The 21,180-nt window shown below is 36.3% G+C and overlaps 4 protein-coding genes across 9 annotated transcripts in view; 3 read left to right on the top strand and 1 right to left on the bottom strand.

Annotated features, from left to right (window-relative positions):
* Window positions 1-3,866, top strand: part of LOC108761404 (ataxin-2 homolog) — a 7,560-nt gene extending 3,694 nt beyond the window's left edge. For both annotated transcript variants that reach the window (XM_018507908.1, XM_018507910.1), the window contains 3 exons: window positions 30-206; window positions 429-585; window positions 827-3,866. In XM_018507908.1, coding sequence (XP_018363410.1) covers window positions 30-206; window positions 429-585; window positions 827-1,356 — 864 coding nt within the window. In that variant the 3' untranslated portion in view covers window positions 1,357-3,866. The remainder of the gene's footprint in view (window positions 1-29; window positions 207-428; window positions 586-826) is intronic.
* Window positions 3,867-5,053: 1,187 nt separating this feature from the next.
* On the top strand, window positions 5,054-9,035 carry LOC108761408 (probable ATP-dependent RNA helicase DDX55 homolog). Its single transcript, XM_018507917.1, has 7 exons — window positions 5,054-5,300; window positions 5,384-5,492; window positions 5,769-6,035; window positions 6,596-6,954; window positions 7,816-8,013; window positions 8,110-8,809; window positions 8,924-9,035. The coding sequence occupies exons 1-7, from the start codon at window positions 5,209-5,211 to the stop codon at window positions 8,960-8,962; spliced, it is 1,764 nt and encodes a 587-aa protein (XP_018363419.1). The 5' UTR covers window positions 5,054-5,208; the 3' UTR covers window positions 8,963-9,035.
* Window positions 9,036-9,288: 253 nt separating this feature from the next.
* Window positions 9,289-12,983, top strand: Tes (testin LIM domain protein). Of its 2 annotated transcripts, XM_018507912.1 has the most exons (6): window positions 9,289-9,886; window positions 10,012-10,213; window positions 10,276-10,568; window positions 10,765-11,908; window positions 11,945-12,423; window positions 12,508-12,983. In XM_018507912.1, the coding sequence occupies exons 1-6, from the start codon at window positions 9,824-9,826 to the stop codon at window positions 12,856-12,858; spliced, it is 2,532 nt and encodes an 843-aa protein (XP_018363414.1). In that variant the 5' UTR covers window positions 9,289-9,823; the 3' UTR covers window positions 12,859-12,983. The 2 variants fall into 2 exon arrangements, with proteins under 2 accessions (XP_018363414.1, XP_018363413.1); XM_018507911.1 differs by having other exon boundaries at window positions 10,765-12,423; window positions 12,508-12,982.
* Window positions 12,984-15,656: 2,673 nt separating this feature from the next.
* On the bottom strand, window positions 15,657-19,837 carry LOC108761409 (HIRA-interacting protein 3). 4 transcript variants are annotated; one of them, XM_018507920.1, is made up of 6 exons: window positions 19,732-19,837; window positions 19,367-19,568; window positions 18,727-19,181; window positions 17,592-18,404; window positions 16,366-16,612; window positions 15,657-16,276 (listed from the first exon to the last, which is right to left on the bottom strand). In XM_018507920.1, the coding sequence occupies exons 2-6, from the start codon at window positions 19,371-19,373 to the stop codon at window positions 16,149-16,151; spliced, it is 1,650 nt and encodes a 549-aa protein (XP_018363422.1). In that variant the 5' UTR covers window positions 19,374-19,568; window positions 19,732-19,837; the 3' UTR covers window positions 15,657-16,148. The 4 variants fall into 4 exon arrangements, with proteins under 4 accessions (XP_018363422.1, XP_018363423.1, XP_018363424.1 ...); XM_018507921.1 differs by lacking the exon at window positions 19,367-19,568 and having other exon boundaries at window positions 19,728-19,837; XM_018507922.1 differs by lacking the exon at window positions 19,367-19,568.
* Between the last annotated feature and the right edge of the window lie 1,343 nt (window positions 19,838-21,180).

Below are 21,180 nucleotides of genomic sequence, written 5' to 3'. Positions count from 1 at the left end.
AAAAACAACAACAACAACAACAACAACAACAACAACAACAACAACCACCACCACCACCACAACCAGCTCAAACTCCTCAGAATACTTCGACAGTGCAACAATCTCCATCGGAACCCGCGGTTGATAAGATAACTACTGCTTTTAAGAAATCTACTTTAAATCCAAACGCTAAAGAATTCAATCCAAATGCCAAACCATTCACGCCGGTAAGTAATGTATATTATTAGTTGTGAAAAGTTGAACTAGGCCCTTATTGTTGAAAAGAAATATATATATATACATACACACGAAAAACTAGGGAAATATTATATTATATGTAACGTATATTATAGTATGTTCCTAGTTTTTGGTATACTTTTCTTTTTTTTTTTCAAGAATAAGGTTCCCTGGAATGGAAACAATATGATTTATATTTTTACAATGTGTAGCGCTCACCTAGCACACCGACGCCTAGTCGGCCGCATACACCGCAAACTCCTCAGTATACAGGGGCGACTATGCCCGCGACCGTTGTTATGCCGGCATATGTAACGCCGACAGCTTTCAGTCAACCACCTACTCAACAAGTGGCAAGGTTCCGGAAGGGTTAGTATTCCTTGGACGAATTTTACACGATACATTTGTATCTCCAGTTTTTTTGTGCGTTCGTGATAATATGAAAACAAATTACATTTAACAAATTTGAAATTGCTTCCTCCAAGTTATTTTAAGATCAGTTGTAGTTTTTTTCTCTTGCTATTTCTGCCGATTGGCATAATTATACACGCACGCACGCACAAACATAAAAGAATATATATATATATATATTTTTGTATGATTTTTACAGTACCTATGATGCAGCATCGTGCGCCAGACATAGCGTCTCAGATGCAAGTGGCTGCAGCAACGGGACAGCCGTTGTTGGCGCCAGCTATACATCCATTCCAGGTGCCTTATCCAGGACAACCGGCGTATCAACAAATGGTACGAATGGTCCAGGCACCGCCGCCACCTCATATGGCCACTCCGTACCATCATCACCATGACTCGCAAGGGCCGCAAGCCCCCGGCATACAATATATGGGCCCGCACACTCATCCGCATCCTCATGTAGCTCAGCAGCCACCTAGCCAAACGCCGTCCCCAGCCAATCCGAATCAACCACATACACCGGGCGCTTATAATCCACCTGGTACTCCACAGCCTACATATCCGCAACCTCCACCGCAAGGACACGCGCCGAGCTATCCGATTATGTGCCCTATAATTCCATCTCATATACCGTCAATTCCACCACAACACATGCAATACCTGCCACCGCAGCCACCTCCGGGTGCGCAGCAGACTATACCCGTCATTTTACCGCACAATCAGTAGCTGCAGCATAAATTAAAGGAAGAAAAGGAAGAGCGATAGTATTCTGAAAAGGTAGGATAAGACTTTCAAAATTGAGTTACTTTCATGATGGCGTGTCAATTGTTGGAACTTTCTCGAAGAGCCGCTCGCTTTAATTACGCATTCTCGATTTATCGATCGCTAATCGATATAAATTATGTACTAATCGATATAAATAAGCATCAATCGTCAACTTTCTGCGTTGATGAGCAGTTTGAAATTATATATATCTCTCGCATACACACTTACTACCGGTTACAATGGGAGGGAAGAGAGGCCGATTATATATTTTCAGCCACGAATCAATGATATCCCGTATGGTACTATAAATGATGATTCTAAATAATTGGAGAGAGAGAGAGAGAGAGCGTTGACCATCTTGAAGGTAACTTGTTATTTCAAATGTAGGTCGACCGTTGAATGACCTATGGCCTGAATGGTATTATCGAGTCCCGTAAAAAATCTTCTTGATTATTTTAATCAAGTTTTAAAATTGTAAAATGATAGTTTATCATTGTGCAATTTCGCAAAATTCCACGAGTTGACTTTTATCGGATTAGCATGTGTACCGGAGAAAGATTTAATGATCTTTTTGGATCGTGCATTTTATCGAGTAGTGCTCAATGTGTGTGCAGAAAATATACGCCGCTCGCGTTTAATAGACGTATTTTAAAAATTCAGCAGTTTTAATTTTCTCATACATACAACAACATAGCTTGCGTTACATTGTAATATCAAGTAACAACTCGGTGGAAAAACAAGATTGATCACGCGCGCGAGCGAATACTTTCTCCCTTTCCCTTTCTCTGGCTTTCCCCTCCCCCCTCCCCCATTCATTGTTTTTAATCGAGACCGATTATTGAAATTACACGAGAGAGAGAGAGAATAAGGTATATGGAAGTGCACGTGGCATATTTCTCTGCCCGTGACTGCGCGTCGATTCCATTCATTAAGGAAGAACTCGGAGAAAAGAGGATAGGACGGTCACACTCTTTCGGAGTTAGATTTGAATGAAGCAAGCGATAACTAACAAAACTGGAGTACGGTTTGCAGGGTAAAACGCTAGCGAGATATGCGATTCTGCGATTCTGCGATTCTGCGATTCTGCGATTTGTTGATAATGAGTTTTGTTACGAGACGTTGATACGCGCAGGATTTCTTTGAACGCGAAAGATTACATCGAGTATGCGAGATACAACACATTTGCATACTGACAAATCGTGCTAACGTTAACGGTGCGAACAGCAGACATTCGAGAGGTATATAATTTGCACGTTTTCACAGTCGAGTTTACTCGCCAAGTTTTAACAATTGGTTTCAATAGTAAACTCTACATCTCGTATTGCTACACCTACTGTTCGCCAATGGTTCGGTACTTTCGATTTGTTTCTCTTTCTTCTCGTTTCATAACGATACGCGATAACAGACGCGAAATCTAATAACGAGAGAAGCACGTTGTTGCAGAAGCTTAAAAAAGAAAAAAAGAAAAAAAAAAGAGAAAAGCTCGATATTATTAGCTTTGTCGGTAGCTTCAGATTACTAAAGATTGGCCTCTGCATACGTATGTATGTATGTACGTGTGCGAGATGTAGGACAGAAAACGTGGCGAAGCTTCATCATTTCTTATATTCAACAGTTATTACTTCATCATACGCGACGCGTGTCATGATACATCCGTTAGTAATTTTAGCCATACTTGGCAGAGATTTGTAATTAGTGAAGTAATGCGATTTCTCGAATGACGAATTCTTCGCCCAATTATGTACCTCTTGTCGACGAGTGAAAACGTGCGAATGCTTGATACCATGGACTTGGAAATCTATCTGAACGTAGCGTATACTGCCAATTAAGACAAGGGATGAGATTAGATGTAAAAAGAACATCGGCATCGTATCTCATCATTTGAACTACATATGCGTAAACTCTGCTATGGCAGACTCTTTGTTCCGTTTGAAGATGTGCGACACAGAATAAAGAGGTTGCGCCGTACTCGCTCGATCGATTAGATTTGAAAGGATAACTTGATATTTGTCGCGTGATCACGTGTAGAGTAAGAAGTAAGAAGTAATAAGTATGCGTATGCGATGTGTGAAAACATTTTCGTTTGCGCGTGCCGTTGTACAGATGCGTCGAAATAAGGAGGGGGGCAGGATAAAAAAAATGGGAAGAGACTAGAACAAAACAGATTGTTTTATTCCGAGCTAGATATATATACACACACACACATATATATATATATGTGTGTGTGTGTGTGTGTGTGTGTGTGTATATATCAAACGATCTATAGGAACTTGATGACACGAGACACTTGATGTTGAGTCGAGTAGAAGGGTGCAAAATATATCTGATTTTTTCTTCCCTAATCTCAATCACTAATCTCAGATTCCCCTTGTAAAAGGCTCCGTTCAGATGAATTTTTCGTCCACGCTCGATACCGATTGGGAAAAGAAAGTTAAACAACTACGGCCTTAGACCTAATCGTGTATATAAATGGAAGGAAGCAAAAACAACTTTTGCCTGAGAGAGATAGTTGAATGTGTGGCATCGTTAAACAGATTTTATATTAAAGAGATTTAAAAAAAGAAGAAAAACATCAAAATAAAATCAATACGTTAAAAACCAATTTTCTGGCGCATCTTTCTTCGAGCCTTTCATTCCTTCTCTCTCCCTCCCTCTCCTCTTCCCCCTTCTCTCTTAATTTCTTTCGTAATTGACTGCGTCGTTTACTACGTTTACACGGCTCGATTTAAGGGCTACCCCATGGTGGAAGGGATAACATGGTGTGCAGGGTGTGCGTCAACGGCGCGCACGCACGCACGCACGCAGGCACACACACAGCCCAAGCATTCCCATGTTATTCAGTGATAGGGATTGAAGCCGGAAATTGACAGTTTATGTAGTGTTTTAGGACCCGTGCTATTTCACTCTCTCGCACTGCTCTCATCAAAATAGAAAGAGACACCACGGGTCCTAAACACCACATAAACTGTCAATTTCCGGCTTCAAGCTACGGACAGAATGCTTGGTTATGTATATATGTCGTCGGTGTGTTCAATGATTGCAAGCGTCTCTTTCTAATAGCGTGTTCGATTGGCAGTGCCAATGCGCACTTGGCTAGTGTAAAGGCCCGTCTACAATACACGGAGTAAGAAGTAAGAGTAAGAAATTGACCAATCACAGTCGATTATTCTTCTCACATTCGACTGTGATTGGTCAATTTCTTACTCTTACTTCTTACTCCGTGTATTGTAGACGGGCCTTCACGTGTTCATTCGACCGCACGACACTCGCGTACGCGTAGGTCCGGATCTACAATAGGGTTTTAAGCCTTAAACCATAAGAAATGGACGAATCACAGTCGCTTATTCTTCTCGGATTCGACTGTTATTGGTCAATTTCTTACGGCTTAAGGCTTAAAACACCTATTGTAGATCCGGGGTAGTGCCCACTAAGTACAGGCACGAGATATTTTAATGGCCGCAGCACACACTCTTGCATAATGCATAATACATAGTGCATAATGGAATCAACCAATCGAAATTCTTCTTTTCCATGGAATGAGAGGAAAGGAAAGCTTCTGATTAGTTGATTCGCTTATGCATTATGCGTTATGCAAAAGTTTGTGTTGCGGCCTTTATTCTCTCGACACGCATTTTGGTATTTCTGGCACTCAGTCAACTCAGTGCACGTTTCAGCTGTATTGCATTCAGTGGTGCGGGCCGTGCGGGCCGCCTAAATAGGGCCATTGACATAATTTTTACAAAAATAGAAGAAATTGTTTGAATGTTTTTTTTGGAATAAATAAGGAGTAAAAAGAAAAAGAAGACAATCGTAATGAAAACACAGAAGTGGGAGGAGTTAAATGTGCGACTGAGTGATTCTGTATTGGAAACACTCGAGCAGTTGGGATTTTTCAATATGATTAAATGAAAACATGTTGGAAATGTATGTGACTATTGCAAAAGATTATATACTCGTTTACATATATCTATTGTTGTATTTACATATAGGTAGCTTGTATACCTTTATTATTAAATGGTAAAGATGTTGCGGCAGAAGCAGTTACAGGCAGTGGCAAGACACTCGCTTTTCTTATTCCTCTATTGGAGATGTTACAAGTAATCTTTCATTATGTGCATTTATCTTCCTAAACGTTAAAAAAAATGACTTGTTTCTTAAGATATAGCAGATTAAGTGAAAGACTTAATTGATTTAGATATACTTAAAAATAGAAGCTAATTTCAATATAAAGTGTTTTAATTTATTCTTCCTTTTGGCAAATTTAGTAGAATTTAGCAAAACGATTTGTATATGCTATTCTAAAGATTTATATAATTGTTAATTGTAATTACATATAAAGTAAGCATATGTGTATTTTTTTTATGTGTGCATAGAAACGAAATGAAAAATGGAAGATTATGGAAGTGGGAGCGATAATAGTCAGCCCTACAAGAGAATTGGCTATACAAATTAGTGAAATTCTAGAAGAGTTCTTAAAAAGAATTCCATCGTTAAAGCAAGTATTACTGGTTGGTGGTGTGACGCTTCAGAAAGATGCAGAAAAGTTAAAGAAAGGAGCAAATATTATTGTTGCCACACCTGGTAGATTGAAAGATATCCTGTCTAATTACATCAATTTGGGCCTATATATAAAATCTTTGGTACGTATCTTATCTTCTTGTTATTGGATTGGTCAGAAAGTTCATGCTGTTTTTTTTTTTAGCTCAAAATTATACATACAATATATTTGTTGTTGTTATACCTTTCAATAGAACAAAGTCAAAATGCTCCTTTTATTTAATTCGCGATAACTCGGTAAAAAAAAGTCTTAGGAATATTTTAAAAAAACGATTTTGTAGGAAAAAACTTTAAGCTTTCACTTGGATGGAAAGCCGAAAATTTTCGCAAATTTTTTTTTGGCAAATGATAGACCCAAAGTTAGAAGAAAATTTTCCATTTTTTTCAGCTCATAGTTTTCTGTATGTAAAAATGATCAAACTCACAGAAATTCCAAAAACCTAGTAACCTTTCAAAAGTAGAAATTTCAAGCTTCAAAACTGTTTTCTTTAAATTTAAATTTCATTTATTTTTGACCAAGATATTTCAAATATAATTTTGTGCTGAAAAAAAATGGCGCAAACTTTCTGACCAACCTAATATAATATCATTTATACAACACAGAGTCCCGAATTATTAACTAGGTCTACTCTTATTCTTCTAGGAATTTCTTGTATTAGATGAGGCAGATAGATTATTAGACTTGGGATTCTCGGCGACTTTAGATATTATTTTAAGCTATTTGCCACGTCTTCGAAGAACAGGATTATTTTCTGCAACACAGACGAAAGAGCTGCAGCAATTGATCAGAGCGGGACTAAGAAATCCAGCATTAATTGTTGTGAAAGAAAAGTCTAATGTTTCCACGCCTGTAAATTTAAAAAATAGTTTTACAATTGTTCAACCTGAATATAAGTTGCCAGTAATGATAGATTTTATACGTTCAGTAGGATTTAAAACAAAGTATATGATATTTTTACCTACCTGTGCGTGTGTGGATTATTTCAGTCGAGTTATACAGACGTAAGGGGGCATAATTGAAAACTATTAAATATTAAACAAAATATTTTACATTTGCTACTAAGTTTCATATGCACGACATATTTCATTTTACATCACATTTACTTTTTTAAGAAATCAATTTTTTTCTAATTTTCTCTTCTGTCGAAAGTATAATGAGGTGCGTTCAAGAATTATATACCCAGATAACTCTTGATGTACACGTAAACTATAACCTAGAGTTATCTGAACGTAATTTCTGACACACCCACGTACGTAACGTTTTAAATCAAAATATTCTTTGTATTTAGGGATGCACCGGATATCCAGGAAATATTCAGTATCCGGTACTTTTTCACTATCCGATCGATAGCATTAGTATCCGGTAATACATCCAGCTGAAATTTAAAATTGAAAATTTGCGTCATTGATGGCAGAATTCTTTTCTTTTCAGCTGAACTTGTTGCACAGTTTATGGCTTTTGCACAGCTATGGTGGTTTATACCGATAATCGAAATAGATTGTCACTGAAAAATGCTGAAATATTATTATCTGTCATAAAAAATTTGTTAATGTCATAAAAATTTGTAAACTTAAACTTTGAATATTTAGCAATGTTGAAACTGTATTGCAAACAATCCTGTTCCACAGTTCCACAATCATGTGCTTCTTTTTTTAATTTTGGAGAATTTGTAACGGATGTCTGGAAAATCTCCAATATCTGGTTATTTTCCTACCGGATATCCGGTAATTTTACCATTCGGGGCATCCCTAATATAAATAGTTATATTATGTTAATAAATACACGCGTTTTACATAACGCGCGCGCATACACACACACACACACACACACACATATGTATATAGACGCATGCATATTTGCAGATTATTACCATCGATAAACGTACTTGCCTTACACGGTAAAATGAAAAGTAAGAGATATAAAGTGTTCGATAAATTTCGATATGCTGAAAATGGCATTTTAATATGCACAGATGTAATGGCTCGTGGCATCGATATATCGGAAATAGACTGGGTGTTACAATACGATCCTCCCAGTACAGCCAGCAGTTTCGTACACAGGTAACATAATAGGCGTTACATTACATACATGGAAACAGAGAGATATATCAATATTTTAAAGATTTATTCTCTAAATTATTATTTTTTCTCGTATAGATGTGGTAGAACTGCGAGAATCGGTAATGAAGGAAACGCATTGCTATTTCTTCTAGAAACAGAGAGTGCATATGTAGATTTCATTAAAAGAAACCAAAAAGTCGAGCTGCGTCAGATGGAAAGAGAATTAAACGAGGAGACTGTTGATGAATGCTTACAGTGCATGAGGCGGATGCAACAAAGGGATCGATTTATGTTTGATAAAGCCAATCGTGCCTTTGTTTCATACGTGCAGGCATATAATAAACACGAATGTAATTTAATTCTTCAGTTAAAAGATGTGGATTTGGGAAAATTGGCGATGGGTTTCGGTCTTTTGAGAATGCCAAAAATGCCGGAGCTCAAAGGGAAGAATTTATCGTCTTTCGTTGGTCCTGAAATTGATGTAAACACGATACCTTATGTACACAAACAACGTGAATTGCGCAGAATTAAAAGATTAAACGAGTATTGGAGCACTGGTGTTTGGACAAATAATCAGAAAAGATGTAAACAAAAACGAGCGGAATCCTGGTCTGAAACCAAAAAGAGAAAACTCGAGAGACGAGAGAAACGAAGTAAACGGAAGGAAAGGAAGGAATTGAAACAACAACAATTTTTAACAATTTCTAATAAAAAGAAGAGAAAACGAATAAACGAGGAGGATGTTGAACAATTAGCGAAAGATATAGCATTAATAAAAAAATTTAAGAAAAAGAAGGTAACATGTTTTTCCTGTGTTATAAAAATAAGTTTCTGTGTTAAAAAAATAAGCCCCAGTCGTTCTACTTTCTCTACTTTTGTACTTTTATGTAATGTTTCTACTTAATTACAGATATCGCAAGAGGAATTTGACGTGGCTTTTCAAGTATGAAAATGTTAACATATAACTGTACAAGACACACGTTTAAGAGATATATTTTTTACTCTCTTGATATAATTTAATGTACGTGTTCTAAAAAAAATATAGGTATATATATATATATATATACACACACACACACACATATATATATATATATATATATATTATATGTATAATATAAAACTTGCGTGTAAACGCAGTTAACATTTCCTTCTGATTCCTTTCCTTTGAATTCTTCAATGATTACATTAACAGATATTCGTATCATTACACAAGTCAATGAAACCTTATAGAAATAGTTACATGTTTGTGACAAATGAACAATATTTATTTGTGTGTACAGAAAATAAGGATTTCAGAAGAATTTATTTTCATTATCTTTGTTATATTATTAAGATTCATAAAGCATTCAAACGTGCAAATCAACATATGTACATATAACGAAACGCAAAGTGCCACTTGGTCCCACTTGTAATGCTCGTAATGCTCACAGTGGCCGTAGTGCTCGTCAGTAAGTATATCTTCGTTTAGTCTTTAACGAGTATCCCCACTTCGCGGCGGGGCCGGAATAACGCAGTAGAGGGGAGTGAAAACTGGTGTGTGTGCGTGTAAATGCCAGCGTATGCTGCCCTGATGCTTGCTTGACAGTGTACGCACCCAAATATATGTGTGTGTGTGTACCCACATAGCTTTTGAAAGGAAGAGACAGTTTATACCTCGAATACCTCCGAGTATTAGTGCAAATAGTCGCTTTGATGATTCATGCACATTTGTGTGTTGTATGTGTATATCAAGTGACCACACAAGATAAGTTTGCATTGAAGATACAAGTCTGATGCTCAACGAAATACGTATTCTTCATGCTGGAGGATGGAGGTAGAACCGACAAATCGCCCAAAGTGGCTGGTGGAACTAGAAAATCGTAAGCAAAAGGTACATTTAATTTCAACATGTAATTTGATTTAATTTGATTCAGGAGATGGAAAAGGAATGTAACGTAGATACCTATACAAAATTAAGATTGAAAGTCATCAATTGATTGTCTTACGTTTGCTCAGCCACGTTTAGCGCATGAAGCTGGAGCTGGTGCACCATGCACAAACTGTAATTCAATGTGTCCTGGTCTTGATCTCCATTTCTGGAGAAAAATTTGCAAGAATTGTAAATGTGGTCGAGACGATCACGATGTCGATGACGATCAATTCCCACAATTTGATCTACTATTTGGATCAAGCGGAAAATTTAAAAAGAAGTCCATGCGTAAGTATTTTGTACGTGTGTGTACGCGCGCGCGTATTTATATTAGAAAAATTGATCTTTAGGATTGCAAGTAAACGATAAGAAACAAAACGATGATGAAACTACATTCGAGTGGGTGCCGCCGGATACAACTAAAGAACTTGCTGTGGATTACATGAAAACTTTGCCCACGGAGAAATTGCCAATTAAAGGATCAGTTGGTGCCGTTTTGAGAAGGCAGTTGTTGCAGAAACAACTACCGCTTCACGATATCGATTATAAAGTTTGTGATCAACTTAGCGAGCAAGAGCAGAAACAATTTGAAAAATATTTGGAAAACATAAAGAAATATGTAGGACAAGGCAAAGTGACGAAAGTAAGTAATGGCGACTTGATTATACATTAATTATTGTTATAGTTGCAGATTTGTAAGATGGTACAAGTATCGTAGATATTTATACGATTTATATCAAAGGCTTGCTTAAAGTGAATTTTTAAACAAAATTTATTTTCGTATAATAAATAGCGCACATTTTGTTTTATATAATATAGAGATATTATTATTTTCACAGATGTTCGGTGCCCGTCCATTCGACCGTTCTCTAATGACACCTGTCAATGCAACTGATATGCAAAAGTGCAGCAGTCCACAACATAAATCTTATATACTTTCCACTGGTGTTCAATTACGTACACCGAGTAGCTTCGCCATGAAAGGTCCGTATGCGAGGCACCTGTGTGATGCTCGTCAAAATAAACAAGCCGCTGCTACAGCCATAAATAACAATGAGGTCTTAATGAGGAGTACAGAAGAGTACAATTGTACATTGGATAATGTGTCCGCCGGTAGCAACATTGCGAGATCGCAACCAATCGAAGGGAAATTGATTTATGAAAACCTTCAACGTGATACCACATTGCAGGTAGATGAAAAAAACGCTGCAGTAGATGACAAGATAGTTAATTCTTCGATTTTCACACATCTCGCTGAGCAAGAAATCGTATCTGCTCGTGAAAAGCATACTTGTCGAAATTACGTACCTTACGGAGGAAATGCTTTCGAGCGACACGGAGAAACGTTGAATCACGTCGATACCACCATATGCATCGCAGCACATGGTGGAGAAGCTATTAGTGATGAGACAGTTTTCTCCGCGGAATCCATGTTTGCGGACGCGCTTCTTTCACCCAGTGCTATACATGCCAATGATATTATCGGAAGCACATTGGACGAGAAGGGATTGACATTTATAAGGGAGAAACTTGCCGACAAGTATAATAACGTCGCGAAGAATCCAGCAACGTACGCTGTGTCTAAATTCTCCCGACCGTTAGACACAGTAAGTGATGACGTATTACGTCCACGTGATGGTGGAGTTGAGGAAAATAACAATCCTGCTTGTATTCTGCATGTTGACAAGCCTGTAGGGACAACACTACCTGTTATCGCTGCTATGAATTTACTCCCTGCGGCAAACCTCGCAGAAAAGGCAAAAGTAAGGAGCACTGATCCTTACGAAGCAGAAGTAGATAGAAAAATGTTCAATAAAGTCTCTCACTCTCAAGCAGTTGACTCGACTATTGTACCTGATAGTATCAAAGGAAACGAACGAAAGTCGCGATGCGATTTGCTGTCGAATAACAAAACCGCAAATAACGATCCGTTCCCGACGGATACATTTCAAGCGACTTCCATTACGGAAAGCACTATACGAGATCCACACACATTATCGAGCAAACATAATTCTACAGATCCCACATCTACGATTCCCACGAATGTCGTTCTATCGGCAAAAATTATAGAAACTCCTGATTCGCAAAATCCTATCGATGTATATATATCCAATCCGTTGCAAGCCGAGTTGAGTAGTTCGGTCCTGCAATCGTCGGTGATACATTCCGAGCAATTGCAAAACCAAGTGTTCCCTCACACCCTCGTTGGAGGTGATACGCAACTTACGGACTCTCTACAAGAGGCCATTGAAGGTTTAAAGATAGACTCGACAAAAATGCACAAGTGCGAAAAATGCCATGACAACATTCGCGTTGGCGACGTAGTTGTAATCGCGGAGAAGGCTAATAACGCATCCTGGCATCCTGGCTGCTTCGTTTGTTCAGTATGCAACGAATTGTTGGTGGATCTTGTGTATTTTTATTACAAGAATAACTTGTATTGCGGAAGAGATTTGGCTACGTTTCTCGGAATCCCTCGATGTTTCGCTTGCGACGAGGTAAGTGAACCATTCTTCATTATACGATTCTCAAAAATTATATTTTATATACTTACTCGACAGTGGTACTTTTGTTTTTTGCAGTTGATCTTTGTACGGGAATATACGGTTGCAGAGGGACATAATTATCACGTGAAGCATTTTTGTTGCTGGGACTGTGACATGCCATTGGCTGGGCAACAATATATTACCGAAAACGATCGACCACTGTGTCTTCCTTGTTATCAACAATCATACGCAAAAACATGCGCTGCTTGTAATATAGTGATTGCCGCTGATCAACAAGGAGTAGCTATAAAAAATTTAAATTTTCATGCAACTCAAGTCTGCTTTTGCTGCTACAGCTGTAAGAGAAATCTACTCAATGGCAGAATGGCGATAAAGAAAGATAAATTGTTTTGCAGTAAAGAATGCATCACCAAGTTTTTCAACTAGTGAATCAATAGATAAATAAGATAGAAAAAGTCCATCTTTCGATATGTTGTTTTTCTTGTAAGAAAAATACTATTATAAATCCATTGAGAACATAAGTAAGAAATATCAAGTGCAAGTGTTTACTTTTTTTGCAAAAAAAAATTCCTAATTTCTTTTCAGATATTTTTTACTCAAAAATCTAGATAAGATATAAAAAAATTTTCTAATATAACTTTGAAATAAATTGGAGTGTAAGCGCAATGCAAACAACAAATTATATATTGTAAATTAGTACAAGATAGGGATTTTTCACGCGAGACTACATTTATTATTTTCTACAACTAGGAGTCGTGAAATCTATAATATAGATAAGTATATCAGTAGGGAGTAGTATGATGAAACTATTTTGTTCCGCTGGTTTTCTTGATAAAAATTCGCAAACACATGAGAATGTTCATGAATATATGCGGATGTGTATGCCATACTTATCGCTAATAGATTGTCAATCTATATTTGCATTATAATTTAAAAAAAAAAACGCTCAAAGAAACACAAATACCTATTTCTAGAAAGAGACGGAATTTTAATTTAAAAATAACATTTCAAAAATTTCCCTCAAGTACCGATAAAATTCTATAAAAATCTCTCATTTTCAATAATAAAAAAAAGAAATCCTTTGAGAATTTTAGATCTTTCCAGGTATAAGTAAATATAAATCTTGAATATAAAAGATAAATATGCCATACTAATTATAAATAGAATTAAAAAAAAAAAGTTGAACCGTAATTGGTGCAAGTTGCACTCTATATTCCGTCCCGCACGAATATTGTGTAACATGATAAAAGTATCGATTTATCAACATCTTGAGATTTTACGGCGCAAATCAATTATAATTCAATCATTTATTGGATACAAGCAACTTAAAAATATTTAGCTCGATGTGTTTTGATAAAGAGCAAAGTGATTCGTCACATATTTTTACTTCCAAGAAATATAATAACTTACCGAGTGCTTTCTTTCCCTTCTACTTAGTAATTTAGTTGAATGCATTTTGATATTATAGACCGAAAAGAAAGATATAATAGAATAGTATGGCTTTTCGTTGCTTTTTCCAATTGCTGTCTTTAACATTAGCTGAAGCTGCATGTAGATTTGACGAAAAATAAATTGTTTTTTTTTTTCATCTATATATTATACACTACAAATAAATTTCTAATATGTACTTAAAAATATGTTATTTTTTTCCATTTAAGCAAAACGTGTCACTCATTTCAATTATTTGATAGTATAAATCTGATAGAATTTCTTGTTTTACGTTTAGTTTTTTTTTCTTATTTATGTACACAATTATTATTCGTACCAAACTGGTGTTACACAAATTACAAAATCATCTTCGTATACAAACTATCAGCAACTTATCTTAAGTAGGGGAATAAATCAATACAATGAAAATAAAAATGTCTCCGTATTTTCGTGTATCAATGTACCGTGTGTTCACTGATCAGTTATGTCAGGTTACCTTCTCTAACAGGTGCGCGTGGGGAGCGCGTTGATGGATTATATTTTATTTATAAATGTAATGCTTGTTGGAAAAGAAAGCCCAACGTATTGATAAATGTAATGGCTGCTAGAGAAGGTAGCTCGATATAATGACATTATTGACCAATATTGTTGATGTAACACGCAGTACATGAAAATTACTATTGATCGATAACTGCACACTGGCCTAGTTTACACCCAACGACCTGACCTATACCCTGACCTTTACCCTACCTAAGACAGGTCTCGAACGGAGCGTTTACCCAAATATAGACCTATAATATAAAATCCATTTCTACGTACACAGTTTATTGCACATTACAAAACATGAAATAGAGTCATCTATTAGTTTCTTAGTAGTATACGTTACGCCTTTAGGCCGTCTGCCTGCGTTTACATGCGTTAAAGCTAGGTAGGTCGTGCAGCCTAAGAGAGGTCAGGGATCTTGAAAAAGATCCCTCACCTAAGCGAGGTTATAAGTATTTACACCGTCGCGACCTGTCGTGTTTAGGTTAGATTTAGAGTATAGGTGGCGGCCTAAACGTAGGGTGTAAACTAAGCCACTATGGGGTGTGTTCCGATATACACTGCCAGTACTGGCAGTACTGAAAAATTGTTCCGCTATTACTACGCAGCGCGCTGCGACAGCGTCTAGTTCCCTCAATGACGTCATAAATGATAGCCATATTGCCACTGCGACTACTGCGGCTTTCGAGGTGAAGCAATTACAGTGCAATGTGGCGTCGCTTAAAGAAGCACAACGCGTCAAAATATTCGATCCAGGAAATAAAAAAATATATACATTATATTTAATTGCAGAAGATACACTTATATTCATTTTATCGAAAATGACTCTTAATTCCACATCTGAATATTTATTAACTCTGTGTCCATATAGTTTTAAACACGAGGTCAAACTGCTTGAATTAGTGATCCCATAATTACTTCATCTTCTTCGGAAGAACTATCGCTGTTGTTTTCGTTCAAAATTTATTGACAATTTAGTACGTTTATCTATGTCTGTTTACACTGCCAGTTTACTGCAAAGTCGTTCCGAAATACGACGTTACAATAGTGCTGGCAGTGCCACAGCAATTTTGGAACGGCTGCGGCAGTGCACTATTGTGACGTTATGATGGTTGCACTGCCAGTAAAAAGGGAACACACCCATGATGTAAGAAACAATGATAACTATGGGTGCGTTCCGTTACTCGCATGATGCGCATAATGCATCGTTTATCTTTGTTGCTCACCAAATGTTAAATAAGGACAATGGATGCATCATGCACATCATGCGCGATACGGAACGCACCTTATGATATATGAAAATTTAAAAACAAAACATTCTACACAGACGTGGACAGGACGGCGTGCACGTGTGTACACACACGCACACACACGATATATACACAATTGTTGGCACATATTCTCTGATGTTTAAATACTTGTAGCGAATTCGGCAGACTGCACTAGTGCGCACCGAGTGCGAACTTTTTCGGCGCCACGTATTCGGCTTGTGCGCACTGTCTCAGTGTAGTGCTGATTATATTTGGACAAATCGAATGAACTGAACGAGTTAAAAAAATGTTGCACTAACGTTTCTGACAGTGCAATTTGGCATAGCACTAAAGTAGGTCTGCACTCGCAGGGCATGTCAGGGCAGCACTAGAGCGGAGTCAGTGGCATGTGTGCCGAATTCACCATTAAATTTATATTAAATTTATATTACATTATATTCAATATTTATGGATTATGAGAGCATGCTATGCCCTCTATTCTGAATCGCTATCAACAACAGTTTGAATACGCCGAAAAGTATTATGCTCTCGATATCGCGGTGGTGTGTCTGGAACTGTCTTTTTAACGGTATCCATACTTCTTCGTGCACGTGTAATTCGTCCTGAAATAAAAACAAATTCAACGTTGCGCGCAATATGTTCATTATATAATAAATATAACATAGATGGACAACAAAACTGTAATATTAACCTTCAGATATAATGTTTGACATATCCAATTCAGATACCTCCTTCATCTTTTCATTCTTTTCTCTCACTCGTTTACATTTTTCCAACGATAGTTTACCACTAACGCCGTTTTTCTTTAACAATTCCTTCAGACGATTAACTTTTGCAGTGTTATTCCTACAATCGGCCCAAATGCGATTGTACGATTGAACTTTTACACCAGCAACTTTTAAATATTTCTTCAACCTCTGTATCTGTTTATCTCCTTTCTGAAAATTTGATTCATACAACAGTAAAAAAATGCATCCAAGTTTGTATCATTGTAGGCAGAGATGGGCATTATTTGAAATAGATGTATTTAAAATGGAAATACAAAATGCAAAATGCCCATTTTGTATTTAAAATATATTTTTTCAAAAACTACTTTACATTTCCATTTAAATGGTGTATTTAATATCCATTTTCTATTTGAAATACAATTAGGTTTAAAAATATTTAGGTTGGTATTAATAGTTATCTGCTTCAAGATATCTCTTTAAGAGTTCTTTAAGAAAAATCTTCAAAATATTTCACAAAGAACACGGAAATATATCTCAAAATTGTCTTGTACATCAATTTTATCTATAGGTCTGTTTTTTATTGCTACATTTTCTGAACTGGTATACACAGTGCAATAAGATCAAGTGAAATAAACGTATATTTGTTTCACTTCAACTTATTGCACCAGTTCAGAGTGCAGCAATAAGAAACAGACCTCATTTATTCAGCAATATTTAGAAATTAATGTCTCCTTAACCATTATGAAAATTGCAAAATGGTAGAGGACCTTTCGACTTAGTTTTTTTTATTAAACACAGCACTGTATGATTAGTGGACGTTATTTCAGTTACACCCTGTATAAATCTTTGGTTTATATGTACATTATATAAAAAAATGCATATTTTATAAAAGTTTATATATATACATATATTATATAAAATATAAGATATATTATATTAAAAAGTTATAGTAAGAATATAAAAAATAAGGCTATTAAAGAATAAGAATTAAAAAATACAAATGTTAGTTAAACATGCAAAATAAATATAAGAATATTTAAAAAACCGTTCTTAAAAATCAATTTTTAAAAAACCATTTGGAAAAATCATTAAAAAAAATGTCTATTTTACATTTTCTATTTCAAATAGATTCGAGCAGTCATTTTGCCCATTTCTGATTGTAGGATCTATCTATTAGAAAGAAACTTACATCATTACCACGGCTTCCCCTTCCACTTTTCATAGATCTCTCTTCTTTTTCGGAATTATTATCACTTTCATCTTTACTGGACGATTCCGTGTTGGATAATTCTCCCTGCAGTCCATTCTTAATTGTAGTCGTTTTATTAGCTTTCTCTGCTGCAGTTGTGTCCTCATCATCAGATATTAGACATTCGGTATTTTTTGGGTGAGAATTTCTTATATCTTTACCTCGTCCTCTTTTTGATTCGACCGAGCGATGTTTGTCGGTTGATTTCCTCGTAGCTGGAGATTTTGTCATTTTCTTCTTCGTCCGTGGACTATAATCCTCATCTGAATTGTTATTCTGACTGTCCTCTGATCCAGAAGTTTTCAATTTACTAAAACTTGTTCGCGAACCTTTTTTCTTCGCTGCTTTTTCCCTGCTCTTTTCCGATTTAATCTTCAATGTGTCGGCTATCTGTTGCAAATCAGGCTTTTCTTCTTCTGATGAACAGTCTAATTCCGACTCATTTGGCTCTGCATTTACGATTATTGTCTTCGGTCGTGGTTTCACATCTTTTTCATCTTCATTCTCAGAACTAGATTCTTCCCTATCACTCGCACATTCCACGGAAAGCTCCAGTCCGTCTACCACTTCTGTATCGACAGTACATTTCTTAGCGGTATGTCGTTTTTTCATTTCATCCTCCTTGTTATTTTCCTCTCTAGTCATCGTTTTGCCATTTTCTTCTTTAACCTCATTGCCTCCTGTTGTTTCTTTCTTGCTTTCAGGAATAGACATCACACTTGCATTTGTAATAGACTTTTGGAATGAATTATCCTATTTTTATTAAGAAGAACTAATTAAAATCACACAATAACCTGTTTATTGTATGGCTATTAAAATTATCGAATAAACGGAACATCTTATTATGTTCAAGCTAATATCAATATTACAAAACGGTGAGTTTAAATTTGCTACAAAATATCAGACAGAAGATATAGCTAAAACCCAAAAAATTTGGTACACGTGACAGAAAGGACATTACATAGACAAGATACTTATAAACGTAATAGGTAAGAATGATAAAAAAACACGATATAAAAAAAGAATAAATTTCCTCAGATTTCATTAGTAACATTGCGTATTATTGTATTATTACCATGCTTTCCACAATTTCCTCCTTAATGTTATAATTTATATTTATTTCCCCAGGATTTTTGTTTAAAGTAATATTATTCTCAGTTTCTCTTTCATTTTCTTGCTTCAAATTACCTCCTTGTTTCTCTTTATTCTTCCCATCCATGTCTGATTCAGATAGAGATACCTCTTGTACACTTTGACGATTTTCTCGATACAATTTATATCTTTCCAGTTTCATATGGCATCTCTCTGTATTATTTTCCTCTGAAACAGTTTCAGAGTTATCACTCTCTAATATTTCTGACCGTTCATTAAATAAACATTGCCGTTTTTTAGATAAATCTATTTCATCTTCAGAATCTCTTGGCCTTTTTTTTGGTGTGTCATCTACAGAAGTAGATGATAGTTGCAGTCTATCCATGTCTTCTCCCTCAATTTCACTGTGATCGGATTCTATCATTTTATAACAATAATCTGAAATAACGAATATTTTATAGCTAAGTGTAATATTATAAATGATAGATGTAGAAAGCAAATGACAAATTGTCAGTATGTGTGAATGTTTAGGAAAATGTATGTATCGAAAATTATCAAGCGAAACATTAATATATAACAAACTCTCACATTTTAATTCAATAAGAAGAAAGTTTATTCCTTACTGAGCATTTATTTTTCAACGGCGAAATGTATCAAGGATATGCTGTTTTAACGATGTACTGATCTTTTTTCCAAGTGTTCCAATATCGAATGACGTTCCGAGTTAACTGGAAAAATTGTTTCTCGTTCACAATCAAATGGTGTGGAAAGAGAATTTCAAGTTTTCGCAGTTGAACGAATGATCCAATTATCGGTATTTCTCTTCTACAAATCACACGACAGACACCTCGTTATGGCGAAATATCGATAATTCTAAATTCTACGTATTGCAACTTTACCGCACAAATATTCACATTAATCAAAATCTAACGATCACGTATGCATATGTGGGTGTGTGTGCATAATGTGTACATACGTACATACATACATGTATACGTTTGCGCGGCAAAATACACACGCAATGACTCTGGATTGCCAGATTTTGGCGCCTTTTGCACTAATTGCACTACACCACGTTGATGTAGAGTCCTTATAGAAAAACAGCCTTTTTCCTGTTACCGTCGAAATCGGCTGTACCCTACCGCCAGTACATCCATTTTCAGTTTGGGAACTATATATGTGACTACATACATTTTCTGACACTATCGATAAAATTGTATCATCGAAAGTAGATGTGATTCGTTGCTGTACTAAATCCTCAGGATATGAAGCGTGCCGACTATATATATATATATTAAGAAGGATAGTCAGTACAATGACTGACGTCAGATAAACAAAACTGTAAGTTGTCTTGTCTTAAGGAGCGGATGCTGGAGTGTCCTGTTTTACCATTAATTTTTAAAGACTCTTTTCTCTTAATTGTGTGTATGGATTGAAAAGTTCTTCTCCACAATTAAAGTATCGACAATAACACAGGCTGCCAGCTACAATTTAATACGGAAAATGAAAGAAAATTAAAAATTGTAGTTTTGTCACACTGGCTTCTGCAGTCAACTCGTCACAACATGTGCTGCATATAAGAGTTTCAGATTTTACCCGTTTAAAATAAGTAGCCGGCAGCCTACGGAAAACCTTGAAGAACAATTCTATGCTTTTAGAAACGAGGTAGGAGCTTTGGCATAAGAGAAAAGAGCCGCCAAAAATTTCGTTCGTATGCTACGAATAAAATTGACGTAAAGCCATGAAACCGAGCAGTATTTTAGTTGATCTCTTTCTAAGAGATGGCGTTAATATATTTTAAGCAAGGACAGATGAATGCGTTTGAGCGAGACACAACGATATAAATATAATAAGTATAAGAAATGAATGAAAGATGTCACTATTGTCGAATTTGAAATTTAAAAAAGTCTGTACTATATCGACCTTGATTAACTTCGACCGTCACTCCAGCATCCCCTTAATTGTATATAATTAGACTTATTACAAGCGCCGACAGATTGATTGTCCGTCTCTGTCTATCTAATGGACCGAAATTCGTGAATATAGTGAAGAATACAACCAAAAAATCGTGGATATTACCGACCGGATCATGGACATTGGCTATGTAGTTTTGTGGACGTAGAGACGCTTTAAAATAAAGCAACAGCCAAATGCTGGATTCACCCTGCATCCGATTTGCGTCGTACGACGCGCTGCAACTAATCAGAAAACAGGATTCGATGATATCCAGCAATAGAGAATGAACTGCACGATCCGTGTGTCAAAATGGTCGATAGGAATGAGAGAGAGCAGACCATGGCAGACGGCCATTTCTAACTCTTTCCATTCAATGGTGTAACGGGAGAGAGAATGAGAGGGAGATTGGCCGTCTCCCACAGTCCCTCTCTCCCATTATTATCGACCATATTCGATACATTACTTATAGCGTTTTCGGCCC

The sequence above is a fragment of the Trachymyrmex cornetzi genome, unplaced genomic scaffold (genome assembly GCF_001594075.2).
Source record: "Trachymyrmex cornetzi isolate Tcor2-1 unplaced genomic scaffold, Tcor1.1 scaffold248, whole genome shotgun sequence".
In the NCBI taxonomy this organism is placed as follows: Eukaryota; Metazoa; Arthropoda; class Insecta; order Hymenoptera; family Formicidae; genus Trachymyrmex; species Trachymyrmex cornetzi.
The sequence above is the reverse complement of the archived record's forward strand: the minus strand, read 5'-3'. Positions and strand labels throughout refer to the sequence as shown.